Genomic DNA, 14,874 nt, shown 5'->3' on the forward strand with positions numbered 1-14,874 from the left:
GCCTCAAATGTCCTCAAATTACCTTTTTCTTCCATGTTTCAAGGATTATTAATCTTTTCAGAAGATCATATGATGATAGTTAGATTGGTCCTAGTATGGGTACATTTCCATCCTTAAATTCCAAATAATTTCAGTGGATTTCAAATACAGGTATCTATTTGGTTATAAACAGTGTAAAGGAGGCTTTGAAACCACTCACATAGAAAAAAGTCTGGAAGCAATGGATTGACACACTGTTGTCATCTTTTATTCCATGAATATAGTACAATTTAGTACAGTTCCCTGATGAAAATCAGGTATTTTCAGCATCTCTTATGTTGTAATGAAACCAAGTGAAAGAAATAAACTCTTATTTAAGTAGTGAAATAAGATGTTAATTTGCCCTTTTAACTACTGAGACCTTCACTAAATCAATACAGATTCATTTACATATTTTACTTTTTGGAATCTGTGCATCTCAGTAATGCAGAAAGTACTGCTTTGGGGCTGGTTTCAACTAAGAAATATGAATTTCTTACTTTTGACTTAACTTCCTTTAGATGACCTTACTAAGAATGAGAATAGGGAGATAAAACTGAGGGATATTTTTTTTTTCTAATTTAGAGCTAACTAAAGAATTTGAGTTTGCATTCTGGATTGGATTGAACATTTTTGATTTTGACAGTGGATGGCAATGGGCTGGGGGCAGCCCTTTCAGATATTTAAACTGGGCTCCAGGTAAGAACTGTGCCTATTTTTTAATCTTTGAATGGATTCTGATAAGACACTAAAAAATAAAAACTACCTTAACTACCTTTATTTCAGGAAAGCCCATTCTGATTTAGAACAGCTACTTTAAGAATTGCACTTTCAAATTCAAAGTTCACAGTGGACATCAGCTATAGCATATTATTCTATTTCCTAACCTAAACAGAGAGCTTGTTTTGAAAGCAGAATATCCTTTAGAGTGATATACAATCCTACACATCAAAGATCAGAATTTTCCATAACATGTTGCCCAAGAGTATGCATGTAAATCAAATCTTCCAAAGGTAACAAAATATTTAGAAAATAAGGGCACTATGTTGTCCGGAGAGATTCTTGATATTATTGAGAGGCTTATGGAGCCAGCTCATAATTCCTCAACAGTGCATGCAAAATTGCACTGGGCCACGTTGAGGAAGGGAGACAGAATGAGTTTGTGGTGCTCCTCACAGCTAGGGAGTTCTCTTTGCTTGTTGGCTTTTTTGGTTCTGTGTTTCCTTTGTGCCATGAGTATTCCAAGCCATCTCTTAGTTTGGAAAAGTTACGATGTAGTAAAGGAGTAATTAAACTGTCCTGTAAGTTTTCAAATATTCTGTATCAGGAAATTCACTTTACAGATTACAGAGGTTTGTACACACTGCAACAGAAGTGAGAAAAGCTATTACCTAGGAACTTAGAACTGTGAAACTCTTGAGATATACTGAAAGGACAATATAACTTAAAACTCAATATTTCTAAAGTTTGGAAGTTTTTGACAAAGGCTGAAGGTCTAGTTTCAGCTCTTCTTCCTGTGAGCACCAGGATGTCAGGAAAAGAATTAGAAATTTCCCAGTGCTATCCTGACAAAAAGTCAATGGAGGGTCATTATTTCACTTTCAATGCATAGACTAAAAATAGCATCCTATAAACTACGAGGTAGTTACCCTATAGGGAAGGGTTTCATCATAATAATGATTCAAGGTTTCAGGAAAAGCTGATATTTCTACTGGTAATATTATGTTTTCTGTTATTTTTTTTTTTACTTTTTTTTTGCTGTGAGATTCTATTTTCTCTCTTACTCAAAGGAAGTCCTTTCCTTCTTCCTGGGAAAATCTGTGGGGTGCTAAACCCCAGAGAGAATGCTAAATGGGAAAACCAAGCCTGCAACCAGAGACTAGGCTACATTTGTGAAAAGGGTATCTTCAGTTCAAAGCCTGACATTATATCCAAAGGTAGGTTGGTAAAACAAAAAGAAAGGTTTTTCTCCAACTCCTAGAAAGAGCAACTTGTAAAGATCAGCAAATGGTAAAAGGTATGCAACATTATTTTTCAACCAAGATATTAGAAACCTTTAGAAAATACAACTATACATGACACACAGACTTTTATATACTGCCTTTGTCCTCCCTTTGTGTATTAAACAGGAGAGTGTTCATAGGAGAATGTTATTGTTTTGTTCCATCACTCCATCATTCATTCTTGCAAGAGAGCTGGAAGCTGCCCTGTCATGGTAACCAATGCCAAAAGGCAAATTTGCATAAATACAGTAGAAGTGTTATTCTCATTTGCTCCAATTAAGTAATTGCAGTTACTCATATATTCATAAGAAAAATATTTATCATCTAATGTCAACATTATGCAATGCATTGGGTTCATACAAGCAGAGCAGGAGCAGCAACAACATTGATATAGACCTTGTTGCATTCATGGGCCACCCCAACACAACAGCATGGTAATGAACATGTCCCGTGCAGGAGGGATCCACTGGCAACTGTTGTCTGGGAATGGTATTAAAGCTACTTTTAAAGAACAAGTTTTATTAAAGAAAGTAGAGAAACCATTTCAGAAAATCTTTATTGCAGTATTAACCTTAAAAAGAAATGCAGGGTTCTATTTTTAAAGTAAGCTTAAGGTAAGTTTTTAGGAATCTAAGTAATAAAAAAGCCACTAAATTAATATGCAAAGTACCAGATCTCTGCTTATTTGTAAGGTTTAGTGACCTGCAGTTACCAAAGAATTACTTCATGCTCTTCCATATCTGACAAATATGTGTGTTTGCAAGAAATCATTGAGCAGCAGGCACAGCACAATGTCAGCCACCACAGGCAGCACAGAAACCACGACACACTGACCAAATGTCTCCAAGGGACTAAGAGGGGAGATGCTGATGTTTGCCTTGGTCTCTCTTTCTTCCCAGAGCATTATTTCAAATTGCATTACCCACATGATGTGAGCATTTTTCGATGGTTCTCTGTTTAAGGAGACATCATTCTATTTGCATATTTAGCATACTCTGCCTTAATGATATTTGGTTGCCATTTGAATATATTTTGCATTGCCAACTACAGCTTTATATTTATTCATTTAGTCCCAATTTTGTAAAGAGTACTTGAGAGACCTCTTTCTAGTGTTTTCTATTTTTCTCTTGTTCTGAAAAATTGTTCTTGGATTTTAGGGGAATCGAGACCTGTTAAATGCACAGACGGTTGGTGGCCATACGCAGGTCACTGCTACAGCATTCAGTGGCACCCCAAAACATGGAAAGATGCTCTGACTTCATGTAAGAAGCAAGATGGAGATTTGGCAAGTGTCCACAACATTGCTGAATACAGCTTTCTAGTGTCACAGCTTGGTTACAGTGAGTATATATGTAGGCCTGTACTGGGATTGCCCCATCCCTAACATAAAAGTGGAACTTCACATTAAATATTAATGCTTCCTTTGAAATATCATAAGTGGAAGGCTGAATCTGATTGTGCTCATTTATGTTGTTGCTGTTGCATAAACCTAGAAACATTTTTATGTTTATCAAGAAATAATCTATGTTGTAAAACATTATAAAGGAGGAGAAGAAAACAAAAAAAAAAGGTATTCCTCCCAGAGACACATGAAGACCTCTAAAGATTGCATTTTTGGCACCTACATTCTATGTTCAATGGCTTCAGAACTGAGCTCCAAACCTAGAAGATAAACTTCTTGCTGAGATTAAAACCTCTTTCTGAGGCTAACCTCTTGCTATATATCCTTCTAAGAAAACAATATCTTTTCACTTCCGATATTCCTTGGGTCTGCAGTAACCAGTCCTGACACTTGCTGCAGATGCTGGCCTTGGTGAACACACCTGATGGGCCAATACAAATCCTCCAATGCTTCCCTAATAAGGAGATGTACTGACAGATGTCTTCATGGCTTGGACTTAGTATGATCTCATGAGAGGTGGGACACTTACAGCCACTCACTATCTCCATGCTCAAGACCATTTTGTTCTGAATCACAGAAAGTTTGCAAAAATCTTCTGCCAACTGTAAAGAACCTTATGTTTATTAAACTCAGCATTTCTGAATGGCATCTGATGCCATCTTATACAGACCTCAGAGGGAAACAGCGTTTTTATTAAAGCACAAAGACTACCTCTTGTGTACCACATCCCACATTTATCAGTCCCTGCTTGTTCAGCATATGAAAACATTCACTGCACAGTGGACAGTAAGCAAACCTATTTCTTGTCATGCTTCAGAGCCAACAGAAGAGCTATGGCTGGGTCTGAATGACCTGAAGACTCACTTCTATTTCGAGTGGAGTGACGGGACTCCTGTGACGTTCACCAAATGGCAACGCAGGCATCCCACCTACAGGAATGGTCTGGAGGACTGTGTTGTTATGAAGGGGCAGGTATATGCATGCACTCATTTTTTAGTAATGTAAGTTAATAACTATATCAGCCTGAAATCACTTACATGATATGCTTGCGTATGTATAATTCTTTATCTTAACTTTAAATAGTTTTCCTCCAAAATTTGGCATTAACCAGAAGAGAAGTTCAGAGGTCAGGAGAGATCAGAAAGAAAGAGGCAGCATTTTCCTAGTGCTGTCTTCTGAAATTCCTTATCTGGTGAAAAGTTTGATCCAGAAATTTTATGTTATATTCTTTCCCTTGGCTGCAGCAAAGAAAAAATTTAAAGCTCTGGGAGAGGAATGGGGATGAACTAGTTAATACCTTATGTGAGTACCTTATATGCTATTTGCATGCTTCATGTTCCAATCCAATAGACCATTATGTCCCTCAATGTCCCATCACTGAGGCATGGTATTGAGGCAGGGAGACCTGGCACTAGGGCATGTTTCTTCAGCTGTCACCTCCCTGTCAACTAATGTAAAATTCTATAGTATTTCTGAGTGCTTGACTCAGAAACTTCATTTTCTTGCTAAACATGGTTGCTTGATACATCTACATGCATGTGCATGCACACAAAGAAGTGTAATGAATTTTGAAAGAAACAAATTGAAAATGCTACTATGAAAGACATGCTATTATTGAAAGAACCATTATATCACAAAATAATGCTAATGCTTGACAGGATTAGGCATCAATAGAATTGATCCTAAACCAGATTTCATGGAGACAAATAGCTCCTATTTCAATTTTATTTTTTACATAATCTATTCTTTTAAAAGTCATCAGTCATATTCAGAGTATTTGATGGACAAAATAGATTTACTGCAACCCTATCAGATGTGCGTGATTTCAGTTTAACTGATCTTTTTTCTAGAGGTGTAGTGAAATAATCCTACTTTAAAAGCAGATCCCTTAGCCCCAGATGAGATGGATCGTTACGAACCCTCTCATTAAATAGTTATGATAGGAAGAAATGCTGAGATTTAACAAAGTTATTTATTTCCTTCTTTCACCTGAAAACAGCATTAAAAGGATTTTAAATCAATACTCACAGATAGATGTGGTTTATTTTTAATAACTCTCCAATTACCCTGTGAAGAAAGAGGAAAAACACTAGTTATATTTATGAATACCATGTTTTTACATTTGTTTCTTCTCCCTACTATTCTAGGATGGATACTGGGCAACTAATGTTTGTGATAAGCAACTTGGTTACATCTGTAAAAGGAAGCCTTCATCACAATCCTTTGAAAAAGCGACAATTGAGGACCCAGGCTGCCAGAAAGTAAATGCTGTCTCATAAATAATAATGTTTGGAAAAATGTGCAGAAGTTAATTTACGGGTTCTTGTTTCTTTTGGACACTGTGTTTGTATCTTCTAGAAAATCTACTCTTGAGGAAATCTAATTTTTTCCTCCTAGCAACTTACTAATATATGTGCATTTTTCATTTTTATTCTGAAAATTCTCAAGAAAGTCGGATTCATTTACATGTACATGAATACTGCCTTTCCCTCCATTTCCAGATAAGCCACCCTGTGATTCAGAAAACCATTGTATCTGTTTTGGTCAGCACAGTTCTCTCTAAGAGCAGGAAGAAATAGGAGTGTTTTACTGATATTCCTCCTTTCCACCCTCCCTACAAACAAGCGCTATCTGGATTCCTCGTGGCTCAGAAAATCTCACCCTTTGCACTTGGGGGTGGCAGGGGCAGCTTTGGGAGGCTGTGCTTGTATGTGAATTCATTTCCATATTGCAATAATTTTGTATTTCATTATATCTTATCCTGCAGCTCTGGAAAGCTGGAGCTGCAGGTCACCCTGAATGAATCATGGGCTCCTCACAGACTCAGTTTGTGTAATCCTATCCTTACAGAACACTGCAAAGCAATAGCAAATATCACAGTCACAATTTTCTTTGAAAATTCTTGTACACGTAAAAGAGATGAAAACTAAGATGTTAATGTCATCCCTTAAACAAAAAAAGCCTCCTGTAGGAGTGAACAGCACCACAAATAGCTTTTATTTATTAACAGATTGGCCCAGTCTCATCTTGGTTTTAAGCTCAGCTGCATTGAATATTTATACACAGAAGAGTAGAACAACTTCTACACTGAAGTCTCTTTCCATAGCACATTAAAAGCCTTATGTTTGTCACAGGGTTGGAAAAGATATGGTTTTCACTGTTACTTGGTGGGTTCTGCACTTTTGACGTTCTCAGAAGCAAATAAGACATGTGAACAGAGCAAAGCTTATCTAGCTACGGTGGAAAGCAGGTGGGAAAATAATTTTTTTTAAAAAAATCAGCGCTTTTAATGGAGAAACTTGCAAAATGTGTCCATTTTTTGAATCCTTTAAAGAGTTTTATCAGCACTTCTCAAAAAAATTTATAGTAGTAAGCCACATAAAGATTATCCATGCAGGAAAAAAAACCCTAACCAAACACCCCAATGTTTTAGGGCTTTCTACTTTATTATAGCAGTTTTCATATTCAAGGGGGTTCTTGAGTTAAAGAGTTTTCTGTTATCTTTCAATTAATAATTAAAGCAACTTCTGGTTTGGGGGGGGGAGGGTTTGGTTGTTTTGGGGATGGTTTTTTTGGTTTTAGTTTTTTCTGTTTTCTGTTTTATTTCATCTACTTGTTGACTGGTTTTCTGGCATTATGAAAGGAAAGCTTTAAAAAAATATTTTCCTAAACTACATTCTAAGCCAAATTCTGAACAAATGTGGGAAATCTTCCCCAGGACCTGCCTCCTCCTGCAGCCAGAATGTATAATCTCTAACCTACCCACATCTCAGCCAGGCTTTGCAGGCTTCATGGCCTCTGAGGAACAGAGGTGATGGCTAGCAAAGCTGACAGCTTGGTCCTGTCTTGGTGGTCTGTTTGAGGCACCTCAAAGATTTGGTAAGACAATGAAAATAGTAGAATACAACAAGAAGCCCATATAAGCAGTTGTTTGTGACCTTTCAGATGCCTTTAGCCGAAAAGAGAAAGCTGTTCCTTATGAAATTCTTTCGACTGCAGTTTAAAGCCTACTGAGGTTTTGCCTGAACTTCATTGAGGAGCTGTTGCTTTGGGATCACATTAGCATAACTCTGTTTGTATCATTTAGATCAATATTGCAAGGTAACAGGCTGTGAATTAACCCTGTTTTCTGCTGCAGAAATGAGCAAACCTTTCTGGTTAGTCTGGTGGGGCTGAGGTCTGAAGAGTATTTCTGGATTGGTCTCTCTGACACAGAAGAACGAGGGAGTTTCAGGTGGACCAATGGTGAAACTCCTCACTTCACACACTGGAACACAGCAATGCCAGGTAAATTCTGCATGGGCTCAAACCCTGTGACAGGAGTGCAGCTGCAACTCACATGGGTTTCTACTTTCAATCCCCTGGAGTTAGAAATTAGAGTGGCTACTGTGTTTTCTGTCTGTAGCTCTCAGTGGCTCACACCTGTGTTTGACATCAGTGCAACAAGCACTGTCACAGCTGCGTGTCAGGTGTTGGTGTAAGTCAAAGTTGTACAGAAAAGGATTTTTAATAGGTTAGACTGAAGGCAATATTGTGCAGGAGTTAACAACGTCAGTGGTCTCATTTTTTTCAAGTTTTTTCAACACCAGTTAATAACAACTCATCAGATTTAGAAGAAATATTCTGGGCAGTTTTTTGACCCACGAGGTGCATATGGGATAAATGAGCAGCAGCCATCCAGCTGTTTTGCATTTCAGTGATACAGATTACCATCTATGTGGGAGCTCTGACCTTCACACCAGCTAATTATGCCTTAAAACAAACCTGTTGTACTTTGTATCAGTCTTCTTAAAATTGAATTACAAGGATAGTACTCCAAAGTAGTTGTCAGATCATCTATTACATATGTAAATATAACCAAGAGCCATTTGCCCTGTGATTTCCCTGCAGTGGCAAGATAAGGAAGATTTGTTTTCTAAAGCTACAAAACTCTGATTCTGGCAAAGCTGTGTCTGTGAGATTCATTGGCCCATATCTGGCCTCTGGCAGGAGGTATAAGAATAGTTTTATATCCAGGACATTTTTTTAATCTGCATAATCTGCATCTTTGAATAAAACCATAGGTCTCATTCCTTAGAAATCTTTTAAGGCTTGGTTTTACTCATTTTGTTTCCATATTACAAAGGAAAAGAGCAAGGGTGTGTTGTCATGGGAACTGCATCTGGATTATGGGATGTTATTAGCTGTGAGAAGACATCAAATTATCTTTGCAAACAGTGGGCAGTGGGAGTGCCACCTACTGCTCCTCCAGGACAGGTCCCTGTGGCCACCTGTGCCGAAGGTTGGGATGGATCCCCCCAGGCAGACTCGTGCTTCAGAGTAAGTGTGTGTCTCCCTGCACTGCGAGCCTGAGCGTGGGTTTCTGTGATGCTGGGGTACTTTTTGGGAATGATCTCTTTGGTATTCGAGGACAGGAAAAAAAGAGAAAAAATCCATCAAATATAACAAAAGTCAACAGCAGGAAACGATGAACACAGAATACTAGAAATATGCTTTCTTTTGTCTAAATGCCAGATGAGAACCTCACCTAATTTATTTGCTTCCAGGAGTTTCAAACTTCAGCAAAAACATAGTATTGCATCTCAAGAACTGGCAGTGTCACTTGCAAAAGATAATGTTTCTAAGAAAAAACATGCCCCTCTGCCAACCTTTTCTCACACAGCATGCAATACTCTTAGTGACACTTTTAGATCCAGGTTTAGTTGGTGACTCTTCAGCAAATAAAGCTTTTGAGCATTCTCTTGATTTAACTTAAATGCCTTTACAAAGAAAAAAAATTCAGAGAAAGAAAAGGCAAAATAGATCAAAGAAAGTAAATACACAGCATTGCTCTTCCAGTTCTTTATTTAAGTATCTTCTTACTTTCTTGAGACTTTCTACCTGTTAGGAGGCCAGAGTTGATTTTAGTTCTGTATTTACAAGGGTCTCAGCTTCTGTGTCACACCTAATTATCATTGTAGTGGTTCCACCAGTTACCAAATTGTTGATTATCCTTTCAATAAAATGTCAAGCATTTTATTCCGTAAGTATGTCCTTAGTTCAAGAATGCATGCACTTCATAGCAAAAAGTGCAGCTATTTGTGTGCTTGCACCACCATGCAAAAACCTCTCCCCCAGCCACGGCCCACATTCTCACAAATACCTTTCTCCATCCATACTATCTTTTCTATTCCAAATTATTGCCTTTCCCTTCACCTTCAATTTCTCAAAAATCTCCTGCTTTCTACTGTGAAGTGTCATGGCTAAAGCTTTTCTTCTTTCTTTGAACCTTTCAGTGGTCAAAGTTCCAATTAGACTATAGATTATTTTTTTCTCCTCTGTACATTCTGATAGCTTTTGTTCTCCTCAGATGCCTATACTACTCTTGGCTTATTTTAAAATAGATGATGCTAAGAAAAAAAACTTACACTTTACATTTCTAATGTTTAATATTAAAGGTTTTGGCAGATGTTATGTTGTCTCACTCAAGAATAAAGGGGTGCTAAAGTGACACTGATTTTAATTACACGTATTTTATATCCTTTGCACATTTAGAAATTTATTTTTATCTTTTGTTCTCAACAGTTTTTTGTGAGAGAGGGAAACCAAAAGAAGTCTTGGTTTGAGGCTGAAGAATTCTGTAGAGAAATAGGTGGAAATCTAGTCACAATCAATACAAGAGAAGATCAAGTTTTATTATGGCAGTTTGCATCGTGAGTACTTGCATAACAGCTCTTTTTCATGTTCCTGCTATGTTAAATACAAAATTCCTTAAAATATACCTGGAGCTGAGCAAGAAGCTGAGCAAAGCAAAGAGGCTTTGATATTTTTGAAATTTTCATCACAGGTTTTTATCAAGGCTGTTGTCCAGATCTGATCAACTTTTAACAAGTTAGTCCCTCTACCAAAAGGGAGAAAATAAAATGTTCAGCTCTGTGATATTTTGTAACTGGCTGTAATTCATACTTTAACCAACTCATTCAAAAAACCCCTTCAGCTACTCTGTAATGTAAACCAAAATGCAAGGACTTAATATGAAATTTTTCTGACTATAAACTGAAGACTCCTGAAATCAGTAATTAATTTTAATTAATTTTTATAGCGCTGTAGATGCCATGTCTTGCTCATGATAAGCTATGACATTATTTTCCCCCAAATTAGATTACTATTATGATTGTATTCCATAATACCAAGACATCTCAATGACATCTAATATACAACTAGTTAACCAAAAGTGTTTAATATAGTGATGAATCTAGGTTTACTTTCTCAAATAGATTAAAAACTGTCATATTGGGAAGTTTTTGTGATCTCACCTTTCTTCATTTTAATATATTTCAGTATTGTGGGAAGTTGAATGTGGTTTTGTCTGTTAAGTCTCTTTGCTTTAGAGTATGAAATCTTTGTAGAGGGAAACCTTCGTGTTATGCAGTGAATGAAATAGGACTCTATTTTATTTGGTTCATAGGTATGACAAGATAAATAGCATGAACTGTTAAATAAACTACTTAGAAATTGCCAAGAAGCAAATCAAAGCAGTTGAAAAGCATTTTCCACTATTTTTATTAGTTAAATTGTATTATAACTCTACTGATGTTTTACTTTTGCTAAAGCTTCTGTCTTTGAACTCATACTACAGCCAAGAGCTTTGTTGCAGCCCCAGGCACGGGAGCCTGAGCTGACTCTGTGTCACATCACTTGTCCTTTACCTAATCTTCAAAGATGGTAAGACTTGTCCCAGTACAGAGCACTATAAAACTCCCTGACAGAGTGCAAGGGATGAGCCTGGCTATGGACCACAGCTTCCAGTTCAGGTGTGATAGAAAGCAGCATGTCTATGCTTTCCAGCATTTATGTCATGGCCTCTCTTTCTACACTCATTAATCTATATCGTATGAATTATTTTAGGGACAAAGGACTGAACACTCAGGCTTTCTGGATTGGTTTGTTTCTTTTAAATCCTGATGAAGGATTTGCTTGGATTGATGGTTCCCCTGTGAGTATTCATTTGCTGTATATTAATCGACTTATATAAAGATCTTCATCTTTTTATGCCATCTTTTGCAATCTCTTTAAATCTTCATCAGGTGCATGGCAACCCTTAATTCAGCAGCCGAATAGTTCCAGTGCACGGTCCTAACACACTAATGGAAGTACAAAATTGCCTCTGTTTCATTCCCAGTACCATGTTATATCTTCAACAATCCATGCTCTTAGACCTTCACAGCATCCCAAAACAGACAGTGCTGTACAGCAATACAGGAAGTCAGGTTGCCAATATTCACAAAGTGAGATAAACATGACTCCCTCCACCCACAAGTTTTTCTTTCATCAGCTTTTCTGTACCATGTGATCTTTGCACCTTCTTCAGGGAGCGATTGGGAAACTCAGTTGATTAGCATGACTTTCACAGCCCTCTCAGACCTATTTGAACTCCTGTTGATCCCATAACCAAGGCCTTTGAGATGATAAGATACTGAAATTGTGTTATACTGGCAATCTCAATTACTTCTACTCAGCTCAAATCACCTGGTAATTGATATGTATTTCCAACACAGGTAATTTATGAGAACTGGGATGAAGATGAACCCAACAACCGTGAAGAACTTGAACATTGTGTTATGTTTAATAGATCACCCAAAATGCGCTGGAACGACTTGCACTGTGAACATTTGCTTAATTGGATTTGTGAAACAAAAAAAGGTATATTACTTCCTCATTTAACTGGAGCAATAAACCCAAGTTTCAAAAGCAAATTTTATGGATTCAAACAAATTGAAAGGAAGAAAAATACTGGGAATTGTTCATTTTAAAGCCAGTTATAGTGAAGGCAACACATAAAGCAAGAGAAATGTATTGAGATATTTCAATTGTAGTCAGATGCAGGAAGTTAAAGATGTCCCTATTACTTTATCTCTGGCTTTATCTCCTTCTGTCATGGATTGAATAAATTTGCAAAGCAAAGGTACTTATCTCCTCTCCTTTTATCTCCTCCCTGTATTTCTATCTGCTTCAGGCATATCCAGGATAGCCAAAGATGCAGGACACTAGAGTTCTCTGTACAACAGAGACAAAAGCTTTGCTTCCCACTGTGAAACAAATAATGGGAACTAAAGAGAGTGATCAGTTGCTATAGGAACTGGAAACTCCGAAAAACTGATCAAAAATAGAGTCTGGTGCAACCCCGACGGACTCCTGCATCCACCAGCTTTGCCTGGAAAGCAAGGCCCCAACACCAAAACTCCCAAAACTGGCACCAGGGTCATAAAACGGACCTGACTGATGTATGTTGGGGTGCCTGTCAGTGGAAAATGGGGTCTGCATGGGCTGAAGACCACAAGTGACAAGTGATAATGAAAGAATTTGTTTTGTTTACTCAGTCCTATTTCTACATCCCTGTTGTAAACTGAGTATTTGTGTGCATCTCTATAGAGAAGGAGATTCTTACAAACTTCTTGAAATGAAAAGAAAATTGGATGCACACAGGGAACTAGTAGGAGGCACAGTAGGGAGGGGAAGGGATAAGCAGTTATATAAAAAACACTGAGTATGTCTAATACTTGATGACTGCCAACAAACCATTACCCTCAAAGGGTGAATAAGGCACCATGGTAACATTGAAAAATTGCTTAATCAAGAAGGAAGAATCACTGTTCCCTTGTGGGTAGATTAGTCACACAAATGTACCATCCAAACACTGATTTCTGCACACCAGCTTGAAGCAGCACATCCTGTGCAGCCTTATCTGGTGTGCTGAACTTGCTGCTTTATACAGATGTGGTTCTTTGCTCTTGGTGAGATTACTCACAAGTACTTCAGAAACCATAACACAAAAACTCTGATCAATTTATCTTGATCCTAGATGACCTTTCAAAAGCAAGAAAAATTAAGGAAATTGATCTTGTTATTGCAAGTCTAGATTATATGATGATTAACATGAGAGAAGACAGGCTTAGATATTAATCCCTCATATTCACTTAAGACACATATTTACATGAGATACTTCATTTTTCAGAAAACCAATGAATGCTGTAGCTATGTTAGGATTAAACAATAAAATCAAAATGACAAGAAGTCTGTAAAGTAATAATTAAGATATTTAAATAATTTTAGCTTTGTTCTTCATTAATTACTTAAGAATAAATTGTTTGAAAGACTCCAAAAGAATTTTACTCGATTTTTCATTTTTTTTCCCCACTTATTTCTCATCAATGTGTTCCTGTCATTTCTATACTAATGTGTTCCTGTCATTTCTATACCACAGAAGAAATGGAGAAATCTAGGAGAATTAGTAGTCCAGAAGTACAAAATAACAGGCATCCAAATGAAAGCAGAGCTACTTTTGAGAGTCTATAGCTGGCTCTGGAATAGTAACAGCTTAATTGCTTCCTCCTGGTCCATTCTGTAATTAGAAACTTGGGTTTCATATCTATTGGCTCTACAGAACTCTTAAAAACAGACATCAGGAAAGGAGGAATTCATTGAGACACTGGAAATTATGTGTAGTATTAACAATATACAAGAACTAAGCTTTCAGTACTTGCAAATAGTTTACTATGATGTAGATAAACTTTAGAAATTACTGTATTGGCTGGATTATGTGTTTTGGCTCTAGTCCCAAGAATATAAAAAAAGTTAATCACAGCATGTCAAGAAAAATGCTAAAATACTTTTTCATAGTAAAGTCAGTTTACCAAGAGTTTACTGTGCATTCTGGATTGTTTAAGTCAGTGCTTTTGGTGATATATATATATATACTGCAAAATACATGTTTTTCACTAGATAAATATTTCTAAATTATACACATAATTTAATATGGTGATATGTGCTCTAAATTCTTGAAAATGCATTAGCATAATTCATTGTTTGTTGAAATTTCTTTCCCTCTATTATACAAAGCATGTTAAACTACATAAAGCAAACCCCTCTGCTTTTTTGTATTTGGAATGTTGCTCATGATGATCTTTTATTTTACAGGTACACTGCTAAAACCTGTACCAGACTACAAACTTGGTAGGATCTTTTCCTCTTTCAAAAAGTTGATTATGGTATAGTTTTCAGACTTTGTACAGACCAGATTATGAATGTATTATATATGATTCCTTATCTTTCAGAATATCAATCCACTAGTGATGGATGGATTATATATGAAGATAAGCAGTACTATTTCAGCAGAGAACATGTCCACATGGAAGAAGCACGGAGAATTTGTCAGAAGAACTTTGCAGATCTTGTTGTCATTGACAATGAAAGCAAAAGACAATTTCTATGGAAATATGTAAGCACTGAGCCTATTAATTAAAATTGAATTTTGAAGCAGAGCAGATGATAAAAGGAACAGCCTAACTATTCGGCAAGGCTGGAGTCCCGAGCTATTGTCCCACATTGTTTATTTATAGAACAATAGACTTGCTCAGGACCTGCAAAGAAATTACTGCTGTTTTTAATAGGTAGAGAAAAATGTCATGCAAA

General features: G+C 36.9%; 1 protein-coding gene across 1 annotated transcript in view; it reads left to right on the top strand.

Moving 5' to 3' along the window:
* Window positions 1-14,874, top strand: part of LOC103763379 (macrophage mannose receptor 1) — a 30,658-nt gene that overhangs the window by 2,395 nt on the left and 13,389 nt on the right. The window contains exons 4-16 of the mRNA XM_018075453.2: window positions 604-717; window positions 1,809-1,955; window positions 3,179-3,361; window positions 4,241-4,395; window positions 5,571-5,684; window positions 6,558-6,673; window positions 7,562-7,710; window positions 8,549-8,742; window positions 9,988-10,115; window positions 11,311-11,398; window positions 11,961-12,105; window positions 14,380-14,415; window positions 14,517-14,680. Of these exons, the coding sequence (XP_017930942.2) occupies window positions 604-717; window positions 1,809-1,955; window positions 3,179-3,361; window positions 4,241-4,395; window positions 5,571-5,684; window positions 6,558-6,673; window positions 7,562-7,710; window positions 8,549-8,742; window positions 9,988-10,115; window positions 11,311-11,398; window positions 11,961-12,105; window positions 14,380-14,415; window positions 14,517-14,680 (1,733 nt within the window). The remainder of the gene's footprint in view (window positions 1-603; window positions 718-1,808; window positions 1,956-3,178; window positions 3,362-4,240; window positions 4,396-5,570; window positions 5,685-6,557; window positions 6,674-7,561; window positions 7,711-8,548; window positions 8,743-9,987; window positions 10,116-11,310; window positions 11,399-11,960; window positions 12,106-14,379; window positions 14,416-14,516; window positions 14,681-14,874) is intronic.

The sequence above is a fragment of the Manacus vitellinus genome, unplaced genomic scaffold (assembly GCF_001715985.3).
Source record: "Manacus vitellinus isolate BGI_N305 unplaced genomic scaffold, ASM171598v3 scaffold_3_pilon, whole genome shotgun sequence".
Lineage (NCBI taxonomy): Eukaryota > Metazoa > Chordata > Aves > Passeriformes > Pipridae > Manacus > Manacus vitellinus.